Consider the following 24,914-nt stretch of genomic DNA (forward strand, 5'->3'; position numbering starts at 1 on the left):
TACTGCAGCCCTAACCCCAAGCAGCAATTCCACCAAAGATTGCCGGCCTACACTCCACGAGTTATCCATGAGCCAGCCCTATGTGTTTTCTCTCGACGTCCCTTAGTGATCCGTGGCCTGTCGACCTGTGGGCTGTTGAGAAAGCAACTTTAACTTTCATTGGGCTTCCCTGGTTGCTCTAGATGTGTCCTGACTCTCCATTGCTTGGGGAGTCCTCAGGATTTTGTTGGTCCACACCGAAGCAGCTTTTCTTTTCCTGCATTGGTTGCTGTTGCCAAGGCTTTTTGTGTTAAATCCAAGGACCGACACCGCAGTACTTGACAGCTCTAATCCAGCTCCTTGTTGTCGTTGACGCCTCCTGGTCCTAGTGGCTGCAGAGTCAATCTTCAGCTCTTCGCATCTGGAGCACCCAACATTGGTGGCCATTCGCCTATCGTGCCCCTGGTCACTGGCAAGTTACTCAGACTCTGTCCCCTCTGCTTTCAGGTTCTTCACATCTTCGATCCAGGCTTGGATCCTCCCGGACACTTCTCCTCTTCCTGGCAGCAGCACTTTGAGAACATCGCCATTAAAATCAACAATGATTCCGGACACCATTTGACACCTATGCACCCGGCTTCACCGGGTGAGGTAACTCAAGTACTCCTGTGGGTGTTGGCCCTTGAACCCCTTATGTCTAAAGGCGTTTGCTCAAAGTCCTCTCCTAAGTGTCCTTTACCTTTAAAATTCCAACCGTGACGTTCCCCATAGAAGCTAACGGAGCTCAGGGCTGTGTTCTCACACTGCACACGTCCCCTGCGGGTCCCCTGTGTCCCTAACTTGGGTGGTTTCTTGGGGTCACAGCGATTCTACGTGCTCTAGGCACTGTGTCTAGTCAGGTCTAGTCAAGTCGTGGTTCTTATACCACTTTCTTAATATATGGTTTGGTTTCTAATAAGAAGAGAGTGAGACCTGCACATTAAGAAGAGAGTGTTTGACAGACAGCCCGGTGGCAGTGGGCTCGTTTGCTGACATTGAGGGAGTTGAGAGAGAGAGAGCACCTCTCTGTACTTTTAGCATTCCGCCCCGCTGTATGCGAGCAGCGGCGCTTTCACGCAGCGCATTGTCTTTTAAATTGAATTTTTAACCTCACCTTTTGTTGTGCAGGGCTCTAACCTTATTTTCCGGTTTTCAGAGGCGAGTGGTTGGCTGGGGGCTGTCTGTTACCTCGGGCTCCCAGTGGCAGCGGGCGCCATCTTTGATTGGGCTTCAATTGCCATGAAGCTTCCCTGAGACTCCACCCTCGTCCTGCCCCTATTTAGGAGCGCGTTTCACTCCTCTCTCGGTGTTTGACAGACAGCCCGGTGGCAGTGGGCTCGTTTGCTGACATTGAGGGAGTTGAGAGAGAGAGAGAGCACCTCTCTGTACTTTTAGCATTCCGCCCGCTGTATGCGAGCGGCGGCGCTTTCACGCAGCGCATTGTCTTTTAAATTGAATTTTTAACCTCACCTTTTGTTGTGCAGGGCTCTAACCTTATTTTCTGGTTTTCAGAGGCGAGTGGCTGGCTGGGGGCTGTCTGTTACCTCGGGCTCCCAGTGGCAGCGGGCGCCATCTTTGATTGGGCTTCAATTGCCATGAAGCTTCCCTGAGAATCCACCCTCGTCCTGCCCCTATTTAGGAGCGCGTTTCACTCCTCTCTCGGTGTTTGACAGACAGCCCGGTGGCAGTGGGCTCGTTTGCTGACATTGAGGGAGTTGAGAGAGAGAGAGAGAGCACCTCTCTGTACTTTTAGCATTCCGCCCCGCTGTATGCGAGCGGCGGCGCTTTCACGCAGCGCATTGTCTTTTAAATTGAATTTTTAACCTCACCTTTTGTTGTGCAGGGCTCTAACCTTATTTTCCGGTTTTCAGAGGCGAGTGGCTGGCTGGGGGCTGTCTGTTACCTCGGGCTCCTAGTGGCAGCGGGCGCCATCTTTGATTGGGCTTCAATTGCCATGAAGCTTCCCTGAGACTCCACCCTCGTCCTGCCCCTATTTAGGAGCGCGTTTCACTCCTCTCTCGGTGTTTGACAGACAGCCCGGTGGCAGTGGGCTCGTTTGCTGACATTGAGCGAGTTGAGATAGAGAGAGAGCACCTCTCTGTACTTTTAGCATTCCGCCCCGCTGTATGCGAGCGGCGGCGCTTTCACGCAGCGCATTGTCTTTTAAATTGAATTTTTAACCTCACCTTTTGTTGTGCAGGGCTCTAACCTTATTTTCCGGTTTTCAGAGGCGAGTGGCTGGCTGGGGGCTGTCTGTTACCTCGGGCTCCCAGTGGCAGCGGGCGCCATCTTTGATTGGGCTTCAATTGCCATGAAGCTTCCCTGAGACTCCACCCTCGTCCTACCCCTATTTAAACGGCCATAATGTGTCAGCGCAGCGGACGAGCGCAGCGGGCGCGACGGAGGCGCGCCGGAGTTGCGCCTGAGTTAAGCCCGTCTGCGCCCGTCCGCAGCAGGCCGGGGCACGGGGCATGTCACTCTGCTCCCCGCATCATCTATTCCCGTTCTGCCATTGTCTCACTTCACAAACCTGTACTCCCTACCCCCGAGGCTTCGTCAAGCATGCCGTATGCGGTCTGCCCGTACCCAGGAAATCCTTTCCTGAGCTCATTCTTTCACCCCCTATTCACAGGCCCCCGGCCCTGGCAGGCAAACCTCGCTCTTCCACCTCGGTACCTGCCCCTAATTCCCCCTTATCTGTGATGTACCTGAACACTCGGTCTCTGGTCAGCCATAAAACTGACATCTTCTATCTCTTAGGATCGGAACAGCCTGACATCTTGTTCCTGTCTGAGACCTGGCTCACAGATGATTCCTCCCCTGACATCCTGGCGGCCATCCCCCCAGGATATTACATACTGCATGCCAATCGCCCCTCTGGCAAAGTGGGCAGCGGGGTCGCAGCCATCATTAGCCACTCAATTAGGTTTTCCCCTATACCTACCCCCAGCATTCCTATGACCGACTGTCTTGCTCTCAGGCTGGAGCAACCTGGGTCCTCTCTTGTATGTGTTCTAGTTTACCGTCCCCCTCAACCCATGCCAAACTTCTCAGTTCAGTTTGGGGAGCTTATCTCCCAGCTGACTATCAACAACACTAATGTTTTGGTTCTCGGCGACTTCAATTATTGGCCATCGGACCCTCACGAAACCCCGGATTCTCTCGCCTTTTCCGACCTTATGCTGGGCCTTAATTGTATCCAACACATACACACACCCACACATGTTAAAGGTCATATTTTGGACCAGGTATGGACTTCCTCTTTAGACATTTCCACTCCCCTTGTCCTCCCCTGCCCCTGGTCAGATCATCTACTTATCACTTTCTCCCTTGCTAAGCCTCCCCCGACCAATATTACCCGAGAATCTAACTTCCTGGCACGTAATTGGAACAAGGCCGACCTCAACAAATTCACTTCCCTCCTGAGCTCATCAGCCCCTTCTATTACCGGACCCCCCACTTCCATGGACTCTCAGTCTGATAATCTTATCCAATGGCTTGTCTCCGCCGCTGACTCGGTGGCACCTCTAAAACCTGTTAAGACGCGGCGCAGTCACGACGCCCATAGGTGGTTCACCGAGGAACTCAAGGCACTGAAACTTAGTCTCCGTCAGGCCGAAAGACGCTGGCGTCGAGGATATACTCCCGAGACAAAAGCTGTCTTCTCTTTTCAGCTGAGGGAATACAAGTCTGCTATAGCCCGGGCTAAATCCAGCTATTTCTCCAATAAGATTTTGAACTCTACTAACAAGTCCAAAGACATTTTCTCTATTGTTGAGGAATTATCTAACCCGGCGAGAGTCACCATTGCCCCGCTTCCCTCCCAGCCTCTGTGTGACTCCCTGAATCAGTTCTTTGTGGACAAAATTGTTAAAATTAAAACCAGTATTTCTGCTCACGTCTCATCCACCTCTCTCCCCCCCAGCACTCCCTCTCACCCCATCACCCACACTCTATCCCAGCTCCCCCTCATTCCAAAAGAGAATTTTCTCTCCCTTCTGCTCAAAGTTTCTTCTGGCTCCCCTAGCGACTGTTGCCCCCCCTCTGCCCTGCGAGAAGCTTTTACTTCTTGCCCGGACCCCCCTTTAGCCCTCTTAAACAACTCTTTAACCTCGGGGGTGGTCCCGGGTTCCTTCAAACGGGCAGAGGTGGTCGCCATCTTGAAAAAACCCACGGCTGATCCGTCCATCATGAGCAACTATCGCCCTATTTCCCTCCTTCCCTTCCTTAGCAAGGTCCTGGAGTCCCATGTCACTCAAACCCTTACTTCTTTTATTGAGGACTCTTGTGTTTTGGACCCCCAGCAGGCTGGGTTCAGACCTGCGCATTCCACAGAAGCAGTCATCCTCTCTGTGATGGACGAACTACGCAGGGGCGCCGACTCTAACACCTGTCTGGCCCTGGTTCTTCTAGATCTGTCGGCCGCCTTTGACACGGTCGACCACGATATTTTGGTCGACCGTGTCAGAGAGGCTGGCATCCAGGGCACTGCCCTGGATTGGGTGCGCTCTTTTCTGACTCACCGCCATCAAGCTGTCAGACTGTCCCAGTTTTCTGCCTCTCAAGTCGAGCTGACCTGTGGTGTCCCGCAGGGATCCTCCTTATCCCCTCTCCTTTTTAATTTATACCTAGCCCCGCTTATCCGTTCCCTCCGCCAGTTCAATGTCTCCGCGTTCAACTACGCGGATGACATTCAACTGGTCTTTACTATCGACTCCAGTGACCAATCCATCTCCACTTTCCAAAACACCCTTTGCTTCATCAGTGATTGGATGGGCACAAACCATCTGAAACTTAACCCCGACAAGACTGAGCTGGTGCTTGTCGGGGGGCCCTCTAATCCCTGGCACTCTTCCTTTTGGCCTGCCAGTCTTGGCAGCCCCCCTTGTCCTGTCAACTCAGCAAAAAGTCTGGGAGTTGTCATAAGCAACGACCTATCTATGACACCCCAGATCAGCGCTGTAGTCTCCTCCAGCCATTTCCAGCTCAGGAAAATACGCAAAATCTCCCGCCTACTTACCACCGATGCCCTTACTTTGGCCCTGCTTGCGTTAGTCATGTCTAGGCTTGACTACGCAAATGCACTTTACGTAGGCATTCCTGCATACCAACTTAGGAGACTCCAGCTGATCCAAAATCAAGCTGCCCGCTTGATTTATCATCAACCTAGAGATCAGCACGTCCAACCTCTCCTAAAAAGTCTCCACTGGCTTCCGGTTTCTGCCCGCTGCAACTTTAAGCTTGGTTGCATCATTTTCAAATCCCTCACTGGTCATGGTCCCTCCTTCATTTCTTCTTTGCTTCATCCCTATGTTCCCTCCCGCACTCTTCGGTCATCTCAATTGGCCTTACTTTCTGTCCCCAGATTCAAGCGGAAGAAACACGGTGGCCTCAGGTTTTCTTTCTTAGCCCCGTCTTTTTGGAACACCTTACCTCTTTCTCTTAGGTTGCCCTCCCCCTACACCACATTCAGATCCTCCCTCAAAACTCACCTTTTCACTGTAGCTTATCACTAGCCGTCATTCTGTGTTATGTTATTTTCTGTCTCTCCTTCCTGCTCCCTCTGTATAGCGCCAAGAAACCTAATGGTGTTAGCGCGCTCAATAAATTAATTTAACATAACATAACATAACATAACAGTGAGACCTTCACAATAAGAAGAGAGTGAGACGTGCACAATAAGAAGAGAGTGCAATGTGCACAATAAGAAGAGAGTGAGACGTGCACAATAAGAAGAGAGTGAGACGTGCACAATAAGAAGAGAGTGCAACGTGCACAATAAGAAGAGAGTGAGACCTGCACAATAAGAAGAGAGTGCAATGTGCACAATAAGAAGAGAGTAAAACCTGCACAATAAGAAGAGAGTGAGATGTAAACAATAAGAAGAGAGCGTGACGTGCACAATAAGAAGAGAGTGTGACGTGCGCAATAGGAATAGAGTGAGACACGCACTCTAAGAAGAGAGTGCGATGTGCACAATCAAAAGAGAGTGCAACGTGTACAATAAGAAGAGAGTGAGACGCGCACAATAAGTAGAGTGTGCAACGTGCACAATAGGAAGAGAGTGAGACATGCACAATAAGAAGAGAGTGAGACCTGCACAATAAGAAGAGAGTGCAATGTGCACAATAAGAAGAGAGTAAAACCTGCACAATAAAAAGAGAGTGAGATGTGAACAATAAGAAGAGAGCGTGATTTGCACAATAGGAAGAGAGTGTGACGTGCACAATAGGAATAGAGTGAGACATGCACTCTAAGAAGAGAGTGCGATGTGCACAATCAAAAGAGAGTGCAACGTGCACAACAAGAAGAGAGTGAGACATGCACAATAAGAATAGTGCAACCTGCACAATAAGAAGAGAGTGAGATGTGCACAATCAGAAGAGAGTGAGACGTGCACAATAAGAAGAGAGTAAGATGTGCACAATAAGAATAGAGCGAGACATGCACAATAAGAAGAGAGTAAGATGTGCACAATAAGAAGAGAGTGAGATATGCACAATAAGACGAGAGTAAGAAGTGCACAATAAGAAGAGAGTGAGACCTGCACAGTAAGAAGAGAGTGAGACGAGCACCTTAAGAAGAGAGTGAGACGTGCACAATAGGAATAGAGTGAGACCTGCACAATAAGCCTCTGATGAAGAAGCCTAACAAATCCCCCACTGATCTTACCAATATGCGCCCCATCTCATTACTACCTGTCCTTGGTAAAATCACAGAACAGCTGGTACATGAAGAGTTGAAAACCTTCGTAGAGACTAACAACATCCTGAATCCACAGCAGTCGGGATTTCGATCTGGCCATTCCACAGAAACAGCTCTGATCGAACTAGCTGATTCTATCAAGTTCCTGCAGGATGAGGGCAGGCAGGCCGTCCTCATCCTGCTTGACCTTACAGCGGCGTTCGGCACTATCTCGCATGTCATCCTGATCAACAGACTGCGAGAGATCGGCGTGACAGACACAGCTTTGGCATGGGTCAAATCTTTCCTGTCTAATAGGTCCCAAACTGTGTCCTTGGGTCCCTATCTATCCAGCGAGAAACCTATAACATCAGGAGTGCCCCAGGGGTCCATATTAAGTCCCCTCTTTTTCAATATCTATATGGCCCCCCTCCTCGCTGTGATAGAATCCCACGGGATCCTCGTCACGTCATACGCTGACGACACACAGCTTGTCGTTACTATCGACAAAAAGTGTCCGAGCGCAGATCGGCGCCTCCAAAATTGTCTCTCTGATGTCTTCCAGTGGCTTAACAACAACCATCTAAGATGCAATAGTGCCAAGACCGAAATCATACTGCTGAGCAAAGATATATACTTCTGCCCGAAGGATTGGTGGCCCTCAGGCTCTGAGGCCCCACCTAGCGCTGTACACTCGGCACGGAACCTGGGCGTGCAATTCGATTCGTCCCTCTCCTTCGATGACCACGTCAGGATCACTGCTGGCCGCTGTTTTGGACTCATCAAGTCTTTGAAAAAATTCTTTGACTTCCTCACCATTGCAGCCCGAAAATCAGTCGCGGTAGCTCTAATACTCTCCCGACTTGATTATTGTAATGGTTTAATGGCGGGAGTAAAAAAGTCCACCCTTAAAAAGCTGCAGAGCGTCCAACATGCAGCCGCCAGATTGGTGTTGGGACTTCCTAGAAGGTCATCAGCTTCAACGGCGTTGAACACTCTCCATTGGCTACCGTTACACAAAAGGATTCTTTTTAAACTTCTCCTTACTGTTTTTAAAACTATGAAAAACTCAAAGCCCCACTACTTTGCAAAGCGTTTTACACGCTACAACCCCTCGCGAGTTCTGAGATCATCAGGTACAAATCTCATCACCATTCCAAGATTCAAATTCAAAACCAGGGGCGGGAGGACCTTTACCGTCCTCGCAGCTAGGGCATGGAACAATCTTCCTGTCAATCTCAGATTAACCGACAAGGAGAACACCTTCAGAAAACTCCTAAAGACCTGGGTCTACCAACAATCAGATACCTCTGTATTGGCAGCCATCTAGTTCTAGTCTCCTCACCACACTCCATCTCTTTTGTTCCCGCTGCTTGCTAACTTAGCGCCAAGATGCTCCTTCTGGAGCGTATGTCTGCGCTCTACAAATACCCAAAAATATCAAATATCAAATAAGAATAGAGTGATATGTGCACAATAGGAAGAGAGTGACACCTGCACAATAAGAAAGAGTGAGGCGTGCACAATAAGAAGTGAGTGATATGTGCACAAAAGGAAGAGAGTGAGACCTGCACAATAAGAAGAGAGTGAGCCGTGCACAATAAGAAGAGAGTGACCTGCACATTAAGAAGAGAGTGAGACCTTCACAATAAGAAGAGAGTGAGACGTGCACAATATAAAGAGAGTGCAACGAGCACAATAAGAAGAGTGAGACGTGCACAATAAGAAGAGAGTGAGACGTGCACAATAAGAAGAGAGTGCAACGTGCACAATAAGAAGAGAGTGAGACCTGCACAATAAGAGAGTGCAATGTGCACAATAAGAAGAGAGTAAAATCTGTACAATTAGAAGAGAGTGAGATGTGAACAATAAGAAGAGAGTGAGAAGTGCACAATAAGAAGAGAGTGCAACGTGTACAATAAGAAGAGAGTGAGAAGTGCACAATAAGAAGAGAGTGAGACGTGCACAATAAGAAGAGAGTGAGAAGTGCACTATAAAAAGAGAGTGAGATATGCACAATAAGAAGAGAGTGAGACGTGCACAATAAGAAGAGAGTGAGACGTGCGCAATAAGAAGAGAGTGAGACGTGCACAATAAGAAGAGAGTGAGAAGTGCACTATAAAAAGAGAGTGAGATATGCACAATAAGAAGAGAGTGAGACGTGCACAATAAGAAGAGAGTGAGACCTGCACAATAAGAAGAGAGTGAGACATGCACAATGAGAAGAGAGTGAGGCGTGGACAATAAGAAGAGAGTGAGAAGTGCACAATAAGAAGAGAGTGAGACGTGCACAATAAGAAGAGAGTGAGACCTGCACAATAAGAAGAGAGTGAGACATGCACAATGAGAAGAGAGTGAGGCGTGCACAATAAGAAGAGAGTGAGAAGTGCACAATAAGAAGAGAGTGAGAAGTGCACAATAAGAAGAGAGTGAGAAGTGCACAATAAGAAGAGAGTGAGGCATGCACAATCAGAAGAGAGTGAGAAGTGCACAATAAGAAGAGAGTGAGACGTGCACAATAAGAAGAGAGTGAGAAGTGCACAATAAGAAGAGAGTGAGACGTGCACAATAAGAAAAGAGTGAGACCTGCACAATAAGAAGAGAGTGAGACGAGCACAATAAGAAGAGAGTGAGACATGCACAATAAGAAGAGAGTGAGACCTGCACAATAAGAAGAGAGTGCAATGTGCACAATAAGAAGAGAGTAAAACCTGCACAATAAAAAGAGAGTGAGATGTGAACAATAAGAAGAGAGCGTGATTTGCACAATAGGAAGAGAGTGTGACGTGCACAATAGGAATAGAGTGAGACATGCACTCTAAGAAGAGAGTGCGATGTGCGCAATCAAAAGAGAGTGCAACGTGTAAAATAAGAAGAGAGTGAGACGTGCACAATAAGTAGACAGTGCAACGTGCACAATAAGAAGAGAGTGAGACATGCACAATAAGAATAGTGCAACCTGCACAATAAGAAGAGAGTGAGATGTGCACAATCAGAAGAGAGTGAGACGTGCACAATAAGAAGAGAGTAAGATGTGCACAATAAGAATAGAGCGAGACATGCACAATAAGAAGAGAGTAAGATGTGCACAATAAGAAGAGAGTGAGATATGCACAATAAGAAGAGAGTAAGAAGTGCACAATAAGAAGAGAGTGAGACCTGCACAGTAAGAAGATAGTGAGACGAGCACCTTAAGAGGAGAGTGAGACGTGCACAATAGGAATAGAGTGAGACCTGCACAATAAGAATAGAGTGATATGTGCACAATAGGAAGAGAGTGAGACCTGCACAATAAGTAGAGTGAGGCGTGCACAATAAGAAGTGAGTGATATGTGCACAAAAGGAAGAGAGTGAGACCTGCACAATAAGAAGAGAGTGAGCCGTGCACAATAAGAAGAGAGTGAGACCTGCACATTAAGAAGAGAGTGAGACCTTCACAATAAGAAGAGAGTGAGACGTGCACAATAAAAAGAGAGTGCAACGAGCACAATAAGAAGAGTGAGACGTGCACAATAAGAAGAGAGTGAGACGTGCACAATAAGAAGAGAGTGCACCGTGCACAATAAGAAGAGAGTGAGACCTGCACAATAAGAAGAGAGTGCAATGTGCACAATAAGAAGAGAGTAAAATCTGCACAATTAGAAGAGAGAGAGATGTGAACAATAAGAAGAGAGTGAGAAGTGCACAATAAGAAGAGAGTGCAACGTGTACAATAAAAAGAGAGTGAGAAGTGCACAATAAGAAGAGAGTGCTACGAGCACAATAAGAAGAGAGTGAGACGTGCACAATAAGAAGAGAGTGAGACGTGCGCAATAAGAAGAGAGTGAGACGTGTACAATAAGAAGAGAGTGAGAAGTGCACTATAAAAAGAGAGTGAGATATGCACAATAAGAAGAGAGTGAGACGTGCACAATAAGAAGAGAGTGAGACCTGCACAATAAGAAGAGAGTGAGACATGCACAATGAGAAGAGAGTGAGGCGTGCACAATAAAAAGAGAGTGAGAAGTGCACAATAAGAAGAGAGTGAGACGTGCACATAAGAAGAGAGTGAGACCTGCACAATAAGAAGAGAGTGAGACAAGCACAATGAGAAGAGAGTGAGGCGTGCACAATAAGAAGAGAGTGAGAAGTGCACAATAAGAAGAGAGTGAGAAGTGCACAGTAAGAAGAGAGTGAGAAGTGCACAATAAGAAGAGAGTGAGGCATGCACAATAAGAAGAGAGTGAGAAGTGCACAATAAGAAGAGAGTGAGACGTGCACAATAAGAAGAGAGTGAGACCTGCACAATAAGAAGAGAGTGAGACGAGCACAATAAGAAGAGAGTGAGACCTGCACAATAAGAAGAGAGTGAGACATGCACAATGAGAAGAGAGTGAGAAGTGCACAATAAGAAGAGAGTGAGACGTGCACAATAAGAAGAGAGTGAGACCTGCACAATAAAAACAGAGTGAGACGTGCACAATGAGAAGAGAGTGAGGCGTGCACAATAAGAAGAGAGTGAGAAGTGCACAATAAGAAGAGAGTGAGAAGTGCACAATAAGAAGAGAGTGAGAAGTGCACAATAAGAAGAGAGTGAGACCTGCACAATAAAAAACAGAGTGAGACATGCACAATGAGAAGAGAGTGAGCCTTGCACAATAAGAAGAGAGTGAGGCATGCACAATAAGAAGAGAGTGAGAAGTGCACAATAAGAAGAGAGTGAGAAGTGCACAATAAGAAGAGTGAGACGTGCACAATAAGAAGAGAGTGAGACGAACACAATAAGAAGAGAGTGAGACCTGCACAATAAGAAGAGAGTGAGACATGCACAATGAGAAGAGAGTGAGACGAGCACAATAAGAAGAGAGTGAGACGAGCACAATAAGAAGAGAGTGAGACGTGCACAATAAGAAGAGAGTGAGACAAGCACAATGAGAAGAGAGTGAGACGAGCACAATAAGAAGAGAGTGAGACGAGCACAATAAGAAGAGAGTGAGACGTGCACAATAAGAAGAGAGTGAGACCTGCACAATAAGAAGAGAGTGAGACGAGCACAATAAGAAGAGAGTGAGACGTGCACAATGAGAAGAGAGTGAGACGTGACCTTCACAATAAGAAGAGAGTGAGACGAGCACAATAAGAAGAGAGTGAGACGAGCACCATAAGAAGAGAGTGAGACCTGCACAATAAGAAGAGAGTGAGACGTGCACAATGAGAAGAGAGTGAGACGCGCACAATGAGAAGAGAGTGAGACGTGCACAATAAGAAGAGAGTGAGACAAGCACAATAAGAAGAGAGTAAAATCTGCACAATAAGAAGAAAGCGTGATGTGCACAATAAGAAGAGAGTGCGATGTGCACAATCAAAACAGAGTGCACCGCGCACAATAAGAAGAGAGTGAAACGTGCACAATAAGAAGAGAGTGAGACGAGCACAATAAGAAGAGAGTGAGACATGCACAATAAGAAGAGAGTGAGACGAGCACCGTAAGAAGAGAGTGAGACAAGCACAATAAGAAGAGAGTGAGACGAGCACCGTAAGAAGAGAGTGAGACATGCACTATAAGAAGAGAGTGAAACCTGCACAATAAGAAGAGAGTGAGACATGCACAATAAGAGGCAAGAAAAGCACATTATGAAGAGTAATGATAATTAAGGACATGAGACAGTAAAAGAAAACATGAAAGAGGAGGTGAATGTTGGCAGAACTGGGAAAACATTTCCTGGAATCCAGGGGTTCAAATAGACCTCAGAGACTCGTGGCTGGCATCATTGAAATTAAAGGTGTCTATTACAAGTGTAGTTATAGATAAGATACATTGGGCTATGAAGGCTCCTTTTAACCTACGGAGAGGTGGTCACCCTATTCTGGAGATTCTATCGCCATTAATATACAAGCACAGCACCCCTGTGAGATTGTGAGAAACCCCCGGGCAGAGAGATGTGCGTCCCCCATTTGCTCTTTACTGTCCATCTCCTGATTTATCCTTAAAGAGATACATAACACACTGCTGACCATATAATCCTGTCTCTTTTTTTTTGGTTGCAGAGCCGGTGACTAAACCCACAGTGACTTCTGAGCCCTCGGAGCTGGTGGAGAACCGGGGTCCGGCGGAGATAGCCTGTGTCACCTCGAGCGCGGCTGTCACAATCCTCTGGTCCTTCAATGCCAGCCCGGATCTACCTGCAAATATCCTTCCGTCTTCAAATAACAGAACCCTGAGAATCGCCAACGTGTCCCAGGGGGATTCAGGGACCTACCAGTGCGAGGCCAGGAACCCCGTCAGCAGCAGCGCCAGTGACCCCCAGACCCTGACTGTCGCCTGTAAGTAGCCCCACAGCCCACCCCCTCCTGTTACTCATCACTTCCTCTCTGACCCGCAGATCTCACAGACCCTCTCCTCTGTTCCCTTCCAGATGGGCCGGAGAACGTGAAGATTGTGCCCCCAGGACCTCTCTCCGTGCAGATCGGGACACAACTCTCTTTAAAATGCACCGCAGAGTCTTTCCCAGACCTGCGGTACCAGTGGAGTCTGAACGGAACGGAACTAATGAGCACTGAAGGCACATTGACAGTTCTGGTGTCCTTTCGAGATAGCGGCATCTACACGTGTGTGGCTGAGAACACGGTCACCGGCCTGTCTGCGAAGGCGTCTGTCTCTGTTGATGTGACGGGTAAGTTGTTAGTAATCAGAGAATTTACACCACACTCAATCTAGTGGTGAAAGGTGTTCTTTCAAGATCCTATAATCAGGGCCGGCCTTAGGCATGTGCAAGCTGTGCACCTGCACAGGGCCGCCAAACCCCAGGGGCCACCACGCCAATATATATCCTTAACATAATAATCCTCTGGGGATGGATACATATTTGCGTGGCGGCCCTGTGGCAGGGATTTGGTGGCCTTCGGCTCTGTTTCACTTCCAAACACCCTGACCCCCCCCCCCCCCCCCCTCCTCACTGGCCTCTGCGCCTCTTCCGGGACCTCCTCTTCCAGGGCCGTCTTCCGAGGCCCCCTACCTACGCTCCCTGCCCAGGGCCACCATGAGCCTAGAGCCGCCCCTGTTATAATGTACATCATATATCATCTATCTTGTTTCTGGTTCCTCTGCTTCTTCTGCCAGCTCTTTCCTGTGTTTACCCTCGAAGCCAGCTCTCATGTGTGCCTGCCGAGATGTCAAATCTTTTTTTTACTATTAATTATTTTTTATTTTTTCAAGCCAGATTGTTCAACATAAAAAAATAGAGACAAACCACAGACCATAACTGGAGAAGCAAATACCAACAGAGTACATACAATGAATGAGAAGAAAAGAGGATTTACAGTAATATTCATGATTTGAATTTGAAAAAGAAGGCTCCCAGCTGAAATGAATCCACATTTTTAAAAATGTTTCCAAAGAAGGATGACCTCTAGCTGTTGCCAGAGCTAACTCAGAATCATGAATCTGTTGACTGAGGGCACACCACTCAATCACATTTGGTGGCGCCGAAGAAACCCAAGATTTTGCTATGCAAATCTGTGCACAAACTAACCTTACAGTTATTAACAGTCGCATAACAATAGCCCCCACAGCTCCAGGGGCCCCTTCGAGACAGCATGGGCCCCTGGCTTGAGAGATCCTTACTGTGTCTGGAGCTTGGGGGCCTCCTCTATGTAGTTTGCAGTGGTCCTACTCAAGGTTTGTTACACCACTGGTGGTTAAGCACCATAAGCCACCCTCGTTGTCAGACTTAACGCCCAGCATTATCGCCTTAGTAGATAGTAAGACTCGATGGCCCAGATTGTCTGACATAAACTTAGTTACCCCATCCCGAATTGTTGTAAGATAGGGCATAACACAGACATATGTACCATGCCTGCCACTGGTAGATTACATTTAGGACATTAAGGGCCTCATTACAATGTCGACGGTCGGAGCCCGTCAGAAAACGCTCATAATACCTTAAGTGCAGTGTTTCCGCCGTTGGAATTATGATGTCGGTTTCTGACAGCCTTTCCATGTCGGTATTTCTGACAGGGAAAGCCTTTTGGAAAGCAATTTTGGGGGCTCCTAGCAGGGCTGCCTTTTTCCTTGGTCCTCCGATTGTGGTCCTGAGGGGCACCTAGTCTGCCCCTTCACATCCCAGCACTGTGGTGCGACATGGTGCAGGGATGTGCAAAAACTTTCATTGTACAATGGAAGCTTGTGCTGTGGACCGTTTCGGGCTGCTGCACAAGCTCCCATTGTAAAATGGAAGTTTGCGACCGTACCATGTGCGGTCCCATCCTAATTGCGGTGCAGGGTCCGCTGACCACAGGTAGGTCGGTTCAGCATCCGTGACTATGCTGGTTGGAGGCAATTTCGACTGACATCATAATCAGACCCTTCGTCCTAAGGTAGAATTCACTCCCCAGTGAGAAATTTCACCTGGGGTATAATATAGAAGACACATTGTCTGAAGCTGTTGTAGTTTTAAATTTGTAGAGTGTATAGATAGATCAAGTATGTCTAATGCGCTCCGAATCTCTGAGAGTAGAATCTCAGATGCAAGAGGACGGTTCCTTTTTATAGTGAACGAGGCAGTATCATCCAAAACATATCGCCAGAAGTCTAGGTACAACATACTAATCAATGGTTTTCAGGTCGATTTATAATAATTCAACATCAGTTCTGAGCCTTCCGTATCAAACAGGAATTCACATCCTGAGAATAGATAGTCCCTAATTAGCAAATACTTGTAGAAAAATGTGATGAGGGAGTTCATACTTATCTTGCAATCCTGAAAAGGAAAACAAAACATGCAGGGTGTACAGCTGTCCCAGCGTTGAAACCCCATGCCATGCCCAGACCCTACAGACCGAAACATGAAAGGTTGGGGGAAAAGCGGGATTCTCCCAAAGTGGTGTATCATTCTTCAAAAAAGCTATTGAGTATTTAGCGCAAATCCCCATCAAATATAAATGATATAACGTATTATTTTAAAGCCTACCCTCCTAAAATAGTTGGGGTCCCCGAGCCTATAAAAATAAAGCCCAATCTCAGATTCGAGAGGTGGCTGTGTAATGATCAAATGTCCACAAGTGATGATGTAGTACAGAGATAGTTTATTCCAGGTGACATAGAGAGAGAGACCCCACCAGGAGCTGCCAGCATGCTGCTCAGCCCCGCCAACTGTGGCTATCTGACTCCCAACATTCTATGAAGTGACATCACATGAGTAAACCACAGAGAGGGAAGGCATAACATATAAGTCCAGATACCACAAGCTGCCATCCAAAAGATGATGGCTCCAGATCAGCTGGGATTAGTACATTTCAGATATTAAAACCATACAATTCAAAATACAGAAAAAAAAGAAACAACAATATACAGACCAAACCAGTAGTACCGCAGTCACTTTCTCTCTCTCAGACCAAGGCACTTGCTGCGATAAGGAGTTTGGAAAGGCATTTGAAAGAAAGTGGCCTTTAGCGCTGAAAGACTATGGGGCATATTATCAAGAAAGGGAGTTACATTATCGCTGCTTTTATCGGCAGGAAACTGCCGATAAAGCGGCGATAATGGGCTTGATAATATGCTCTATGAATTTCAATCGAAGCCCATGTTAGATGTGAAGACATGTAACATGGGCATCGATAGGAATTCATAGAGCATATTATCAAGCCCATTATTGCCGCTTTATCGGCAGTTTCCTGCCGATAAAAGCGGCAATAATGTAAGGCGCTATCTTGATAATATGCCCGTTTGTTTTGGCCGAAGCGCCTCATGGAGATTATGCATGTTAAGATTTGACTTACTCAGCCACCCAAGAGATGGAAAGTGACTGCTGTACTACTGATTTGTTTGTGTCCTGTTTTGTTTTCTGTATTTTGAATTTTATGGTTTTAATAACTGAAACCGAATAAAGTATTTGATGTATTGACAGCTGTACTATGTCACTCGATTTGGGCTTAAACATTGACTTTATCTGCTGATAGAGTATGTGTATTCCCCTTAAACTTTAATTAATTGTATTGACATCTAACCGACAATTTGGCATACTTACTGAATTTATTTGATCATTTTAAATGTGTGTAGGAGCACATAACCCTGACTACGAGTTGGAGCTCCCTTGCCGCAATACAATGTGACCGACCGCCTTCATGGTGGTCGCATTGTGTATTTTTTTTTTGCACCGTGTGCGCACTGCAGCACACGCTGCAAAGCAAAAAAACACATCTGATATATCCCTGCATTATGTGGCAGGCGCCATGCGGTGCCTGCCACATGGTGCAGGGATATATAGGGAGGCACAATAGGGGACCCCCAGGGCTCATATCCGAGAGCAAGGGATTTAGGGGGGTCTGCTACGGGCAAGCAAGTCCATTTCCGACTTCCTTTTCATGGCGGGTTAACCGCCATGAAACGACCGGCGGAAAGGGACATTGTAATCCCTACGGCAGTGCCTGAGCTGGCACTGCCACTGTTGTAGGGATCGCAGTCCCTTCAATGGGCTCATTGAGCTAGTCGGATGGATGGCAGTCTGTCTCTCTGTCCGCTCTCCATTCACCTGCAATCATAGTGCAGTGGGCGGCCCCGCAGGGTGTGATGGCGGTGGGACCGCCACCAATGACCTGATGGTGGTGGTCCAACACCATCGTAATGAGGCCCTAGTTACATAACGTTAGCCACTTAAATGTCGGCTACCAAGTGCTTTGTATCAATTATTCAGTTACCTGTTGTAACTATGTCCACGCATGTTTGATGATGTAGCTATCCGTGACCTACACATTTGCTCTCTGCCATAGCTCTTTGATGCCCTTGAGCTGTGACCTGCTACACTTATAAGTAATTTGACAGATGAGCATTGACTATGCCCCACTATCTGCCCTGGCTGCTTTGTCTCTTGTTACTCCACCACACTCTTAACTCTGTCTAGTTGTGATTAATTAACCTATTGTTTAGATCTTTCCTCTAAACTCTCTTTTAGTTGTTTCCTCAATGCTCTGTAATTATGACATATTATGAACATTGAACACATTGGTCCTCATTTCCAATATTTTGGCGTAGGGCAGCACTGCAAGCCTTCCAGCTGCACTGCTCTGTGTCAAAAGAAAAGGGAAGGAAGGCGCTGTATTTATGAGATATGGTGCATTCCTGCCGTCTTCCACAGCCGAGTGGGCTGGGTATGCTCAGACGTGAGTCCCAGGCTCTCCACATCACTGGAGTCAAGCTATCCAGGCTGAAGAAGGCTGATAGCGAGAAACCGGTCCTTGGATGCTTGATTCCGGTCTAGGAAAGACATGGCTTGGTAGTTCGGGCTGGACTGTTCCCATGAGGCACAGGGTCAAGGCTGATTTGCATATAGCCATTGTCTGACCTAGGGTGGTGTGGAGTGCAAAAGAAAACGATGGTTTTAGGCCCAGATCTTTGTACTGGGGTGAATGTAAGACATTGTTCCTCATTCTGTCCATCAACTGTGTTTTTTGCAATTTTCACCCCGAGTGGGCTGGGTATGCTCAGACGTGAGTCCCAGGCTCTCCACATCACTGGAGTCAAGCTATCCAGGCTGAAGAAGGCTGATAGCCAGAAACCGGTCCTTGGATGCTTGATTCCGGTCTAGGAAAGACATGGCTTGGTAGTTCGGGCTGGACTGTTCCCATGAAGCACAGGGTCAAGGCTGATTTGCATATAGCCATTGTAGGACCTAGGGTGGTGTGGAGTGCAAAAGAAAACAATGGTTTTAGGCCCAGATCTTTGTACTGGGGTGAATGTAAGACATTGTTCCTCATTCTGTCCATCAACTGTGTTTTTTGCAATTTTCACCCCGAGTGGGCTGGGTATGCTCAGACGTGAGTCCCAGGCTCTCCACATCACTGGAGTCAAGCTATCCAGGCTGAAGAAGGCTGATAGCCAGAAACCGGTCCTTGGATGCTTGATTCCGGTCTAGGAAAGACATGGCTTGGTAGTTCGGGCTGGACTGTTCCCATGAAGCACAGGGTCAAGGCTGATTTGCATATAGCCATTGTAGGACCTAGGGTGGTGTGGAGTGCAAAAGAAAACAATGGTTTTAGGCCCAGATCTTTGTACTGGGGTGAATGTAAGACATTGTTCCTCATTCTGTCCATCAACTGTGTTTTTTTGCAATTTTTACCCCGAGTGGGCTGGGGATGCTCAGACGTGAGTCCCAGGCTCCCCACATCACTGGAGTCAAGCTATCCAGGCTGAAGAAGGCTGATAGCCAGAAACCGGTCCTTGGATGCTTGATTCCGGTCTAGGAAAGACATGGCTTGGTAGTTCGGGCTGGACTGTTCCCATGAGGCACAGGGTCATGGCTGATTTGCATATAGCCATTGTCTGACCTAGGGTGGTGTGGAGTGCAAAAAAACGATGGATTTAGGCCCAGATCTTTGTACTGGGGTTGAATGTAAGATATTGTTCTGCATTCTGTACATCAACTGTGTTTTTTGCCATCTTCCACAGCCCTGGCACACAAATGGCTGCCATGTGCAAATGCGGGCACCCTTGCACTAGGGTGCAAGGGTGTCTGCATTGTAGGGATGATTGTTTTTGTGGGTCAAGTGACACCTTCCTGCACTATATTTCTATGTCTGCTGCTGAATGCAGCACACATAGAATGAGGAAAAGACGAGGAGAGATAATGTATTTCTCCTCGAGATAATGTATTTTTCCTCGTTGCGACTTTCCTACGCCACCCGTGGGGAGGTGAAGGCTTTTGATGCATTCCCAGGTTTAAATCTTGTTGTAATTCTGGGAATGTGTCAAATGCCATGGCTGTCACGTGGGAACACCCACAGTAATCCCCATGGCACGCCTACCCATCATACAGTAAGGCACACAGCGACTTGCACTGTGTTGCCTCACTCCATATCTATAAGGCCATGAAAAGCTACGCAGGATGGCTTTACCTGGCCTTGTAGATATGGATGTGTGCTGTGAGCCACTGGAACACAACTACTTTTTACATCCCTGTTATTCCCTCAGTACTTAAGCCTATGGAAATATCAGCCCTCCTTTTGAGTGCTCTGAAACACGGTTTGGTGGAGTTTGTGCTATTAAACTTATTAATACATAATGAAATGTGAATAAAATATTTTTTGAGAAGCACTACATTTGCAAAATCCTCAGGGGCATATTTAAGAGAATTGTCACGCAGTGCAGTGAAGCCAGGTACGGAGCTGTGTTGCACTGTGTGACAGTAAAACGGCAGGAATGCGCTGTATTTAAAAGAATGCGCCACATTCTTGCCTCTTCCCTGCTCAGACGCCTTTGTGGCTGCCTAGCGCCAATGCAGGCACCCTTGCACCGGGATGCATGGGTACCTGTGCTGCATGCAGAATTGTTGTTGTGCAGGAAGCGGAAACTTTCCTGCACATAAACACTCCAGAGAGGCATATTCCACTATCTATGTGTGATGTGCTGCACACATATAAAGAGGAAGTAATAAGGAGAAATGAATACATTTCTCCTCGTTACGCCTCTCCTGGGCAGGCATATCTTTGTGGCGCATTCCCAGATTTACCAGTTCTTTTAAATCTTAGAATGGGCCAAAAACCATGGGAGTCGTGTGTGAACACCTCTCATGTGCAGAGTATGACAACGCAGCCATTTGCACTGCATTGCTTCACTCGAGATCTATGAAGCCACTCAGAGCCAGGCAGGGTGGCCTTGTGTGGCTTCATACATCTCATTGAATTGTGTCGCTCTTGCACCATGTTGTGTTGTGCAAGAGCAACACACCTGGGGTCATAAATATGACCTTCAGTGGTCTATCACATGGCAGATGTGGCACCAGACTCCTGAAATCTCTAATAAAGAACTGTGAACAGGTATTGTGGCATTCACCAGGCACTACATGTTAAGACCAGCAGGCAGGTCTGGTGTATACATTTTCTGTTTACTTAAATTTTGTCTGCTTTTTATTTTTTGTTTGTTTTATAATTCATGTGTTACTCTATTGTGTTGGAAATAAGAGCTCAAAAGGTAGGCTTGCTTTGACACGGTTTGTGCATTATCAGTACAGTGAACACAAAAATATAAAAAAATGTGCAGCGTAACTGAAAGGAAGGCACCCCCACTTCTTGTCATACTGTCATGTATGAGCACGGAGCCTGCCGTTGAGTGCTATGGAGGACAAGGAGATTGAGAGGCACATTTGTGAGCCAGTTTGTGTCGCTCTCGTACCATGCAACGTGGTACATGTGCAAGAGAAGCCTTAAATGTGATCAATGAAGCTACACAAGGCCACTTTGCATGGCCCTGAGTGGCTCCATAAATCTGAAATAAAGCAATGCAGTGCAAATGGCTTTCTTGTCATACTCTACGGTCAGAGAGGCGTTTCACAGGTGTTGCGTCATACTCTGCGGTAGAGAGGCGTTTCACATGTGTTGCGTGGTGGGTGTTTCTTTGTAACTCCCATGGTTTTTGATGCACCATTGAGAAGTTGTGCAGTATCCTGCATTTATATTGTAAGGTGTTTACCACCCCTGCTCAGCCAGTCCCTGTGCTCTGACTCATTGGAATGTTGGAGTCTGAAGATGCCTCCGAATGTTGGGACTCAGAGAGGTGGAGTGACAGTTGGTCATGAGCTGAGCAGCTGACAGGCAGCTCCTGGTGGGGCTCTGATTTACAACGCAACAACTTGATGTTCTGAACTTTACTACTTGTTATCTTCATGAATAAAACATCATTAATGACAACCTACCTGGGGTACCTCCTCACTACAAGTTATCTTAACAAGATATTGGCAACTACAAGTGTGTGTGACTCACAACATGGACACCAGTATAACTGCGAAGGCTTCTGTCTCCATAATTGTAAATGTTACATTGTTCAGGTCTAAACCAATCCTGAAACTGGAGATGTGAATTCATCATCTTTCAACTTCCTTCCTCCTCCATAGTCTTTATCTCCTCCAGTTTCCCAAATATGACATTGAACCCTTTCTCTAAGTACCTTTCATTCAGCATCTCTCCATCTGCAGGGCCTGTGCGTTGTGAGGCATCAAACTGAGAGAAAGGAAAAGAGCAATTGTCAAAATAAATATGTTTCATCTAACTACACCACATATTCTGCCAAAATATTGTGAGCCATACATGACATGTCCAAAAAAGGTATTGTAAAAAATATCATGTGACAGAATGTAGAAGGCAATAATATTGTTTTTTAAGTATTTTATATTTTTTAAAATATCGTTGTAAATATTATTTTTATATTTATTGTTATAAGTTGGTAATACATTTTAAGGGTTACTTTGATTGTAATTTATTTTGGCGGTAGTGGGCTTTGTAGGGGAATAGGGTGGAAAGTGTTTATCTTTGAGTTTAACATGATACATGTTAATTTGTTAATTTCATAATAAATTATGGAAGTATCTTTAAAATTCTGAAATAGATAAGTTGTTAATTAATTATATATATATTAATTATTCACATAGGATATTGATTGCTATGACTAATTGTTTGTATATATTTGAATATTTTTCTATAGGGTTTTATGTACAATAACTAATTTTAGAGTGTTGTTATGGTTTTAAATATCATGTTTTATTATTCAATTATGTTATTAATGTAATGTGTTTGTGTGGTTACATCTTTGGTTGGTTGGTTATCAATATAACCCCACTTTTAAAACATACCAGTCTAGGAGCAAAATAAAACATTGAGGCCCACTAGAATGGTATTTTTAATTTATACACTCATCCACTCCACCTCACTTTTTCTTTTTTTTGCACCACACATAGTCCTTCACTACTACAGTGCTCCTATGTAGTTCGCAAGTCGCAGCACGCCCCTTTTCGTAGAGAACTGGGATGGCCCCAATGATGAAGCATGTCACCGTGAGGAAACTCCGGTGAGTGAGGGGACTAAAAGAAAGACATTTTTTCTTTCTTTTTTCGGCTACACTTAATAAACTTGTTTAAGATAGCCTAAAAACGAGACAGGTCTCCGAACCCAGAATCTGGGCTCATTTTCTTCATATGACCTTTTAGGAGGACGACCTGCTCTTTAGTACCTCCTTTTCCCTCTGTTTATACATTCTAGGTTTTGTGTCACCCTTGCGTCACCTTGCATGTTGAAAGGGTGACACAAAACCATGATAAATTAGCCCCAAAGTATCTAACATCGATATCTGAGTCCTCAATATTTCTTTTGCAGATATACTTACAACCAATTTTTTGTCTGGAATATTTCATTATCCAACCATACAAGCAAAAAATCTAATTGAAGCAAGTTGGTTGATTACATCTGTGAGAAAAATAGGCAATGGTCACAGGATGGTTAGAGGTAGTCTCTATCAGCCAGATTCATTAATGTCAAATTCTGCGATTTCTAAATTGCGAGAAAAAGCGAATCGCAATGTAGAAATCGCAGAACGGCATTCATGAATATTTGTGGGAAAAAAATGCGATTCTCAACCGGCCGCAATCGGCGATAGCGAGTCCCCAGAAATCGGTAAAAAATTGCAGAATCTGCCGATACCCATGTTGAAATTGCGATCTCGCAATTACCGATCTCGCTAACTGCGAGATCACAAAAATGGGAAGTCGCATCCTGAGCACAGTGATGACATCACAACCAGGAAGTAGGCAGGTTCCACCCTCATTCAGCAGTGAGAGGCTGAAGTACAAGCAGCAGTATCAGAGCTCCCCTCCAGTGTGCCTACAGGAGTAAAGCAGGAGACACCACAGTGGCAAGCATGTCACAGGATGCAGCAGGTGGATCTACCAGTGGGAGGAAGCGGAAAATAAAATGTTCTGAGCAAGAGCTCGAATACTTAATCGAAGGAGTATCAAAGGACCTGAGGAAAATTGAATTTTACATGACCAAGTATGTTCCCTATCGTGTACCCCAACGTTCAATGTATGTGCATGACATCCATGCATTTTCCCTCCATGGCCGATATGAAGACGCATATGCATTTGCGTCCAACATTAACATGTCATCTACCAGATCCTCCATGAATGAAACGATAATTCAGCCTTAAAACCTATGTTGCCAATGCACTTACATGGCATACGTTTTAACATCGAGAAGCACACGTTTTCTGGCTCAGCCGAGCCAGGCCCTGAATTCTGGCTCCGAACCTCTTCTGTCGCAGAAAGCTGCAGTTTAGGTATGCATCCCTGACCTCTACCTTACTTCCTGTCCCGGCAAGCGGTGCCCGGCTCAGCCTGGCCTGCCTGCCAAGACGGTATTCTGCCTACAGTTATCTGCTCAGCCTCCGCAAAAACACATTCCAGTCTAGTGAAATAGGTAAACATATTCCCGGCTGCAGAGCAAAGGGCCCGGCCTTCCTGTCTCCTTACAAGTAATTTACTGCACCCGTTGCCATAGTAGGCCCATGGCCCCGTGCATTGCACGAAGACACGTATGCACCCACTAGCATTCAGTGATGAATGGCCTCTGCCCGAGAGACCTTTTGCTTCAGACAACACATCCTCCAAACACCAGATATCAGATATGCTATAGGTGCAGGTCGTTCTGACATCCCAGACATCAGTCTCCTCTACTAGTGCTAAAGTCAAGTCCCCCAGCTCTCCCCAGTTACACGTCAATACCACGTCATGCTCAGTTGCGCGCGCATATATGGTAAAGGTTTCTGCTGACCCTGCAGATTTTCTCTATGCATCCACCCATCTATGACACTTCTGTGACGTATCTAGCACACACCTCCGTGTACGCCCTGTACACGCCTTCTTTTACGCCCATATGTTCTTATCTCTCTTCTTTTCACTTGTTACGCCTACTGTATTCAATGCAACTGTTCAGTTTTACTATATATATTGTGTGATGTTAATAAAATGTTGAATATCCCTTCCTGAACCTTAGTGGTGATGGAACCCAATGTCCAGTGTATCGAGCCACTTAATTAAAACCCGTATGACTCAGATACCACGGACTCTGCCTCTCATTTATTGAGCTATTCTTATTGTCATTTAATGTATGTATAGAAAAATAGTCCCGGTAATTTTATTTACCACAGACCACAATCGTTTTTTTGGCAAAGACTCCCGAAGGGTGCCTGAGGCCGACAAAAGGCGCATATGGTTGCGCATCCGCGCTAAAGTGAACTCCGTGGGGGTGACCCAGCGCTCGGTGGACGAGCTCAAAAAGCGATGGTATGACCTCAGAGGGCGGGCAAAGGAAAAGATTGCGGAGAGGCTGGGGGAGCATGTGGCAACAGGTAGAGGGGAGCTCACTGTCCCACCAAACACACCACTGGAGGACTGAGTGCAGGACACCATCAATCC

The 24,914-nt window shown here is 46.3% G+C and overlaps 1 protein-coding gene across 1 annotated transcript in view; it reads left to right on the forward strand.

The window, feature by feature from the left end:
- Positions 1 to 24,914, forward strand: part of LOC147706599 (cell adhesion molecule CEACAM6-like) — a 212,145-nt gene that overhangs the window by 130,334 nt on the left and 56,897 nt on the right. The window contains exons 4-5 of the mRNA XM_086933093.1: positions 12,730 to 13,005; positions 13,098 to 13,355. Coding sequence (XP_086789219.1) covers positions 12,730 to 13,005; positions 13,098 to 13,355 — 534 coding nt within the window. The remainder of the gene's footprint in view (positions 1 to 12,729; positions 13,006 to 13,097; positions 13,356 to 24,914) is intronic.

The sequence above is a fragment of the Lissotriton vulgaris genome, chromosome 7 (assembly GCF_964263255.1).
Source record: "Lissotriton vulgaris chromosome 7, aLisVul1.2, whole genome shotgun sequence".
NCBI lineage: Eukaryota > Metazoa > Chordata > Amphibia > Caudata > Salamandridae > Lissotriton > Lissotriton vulgaris.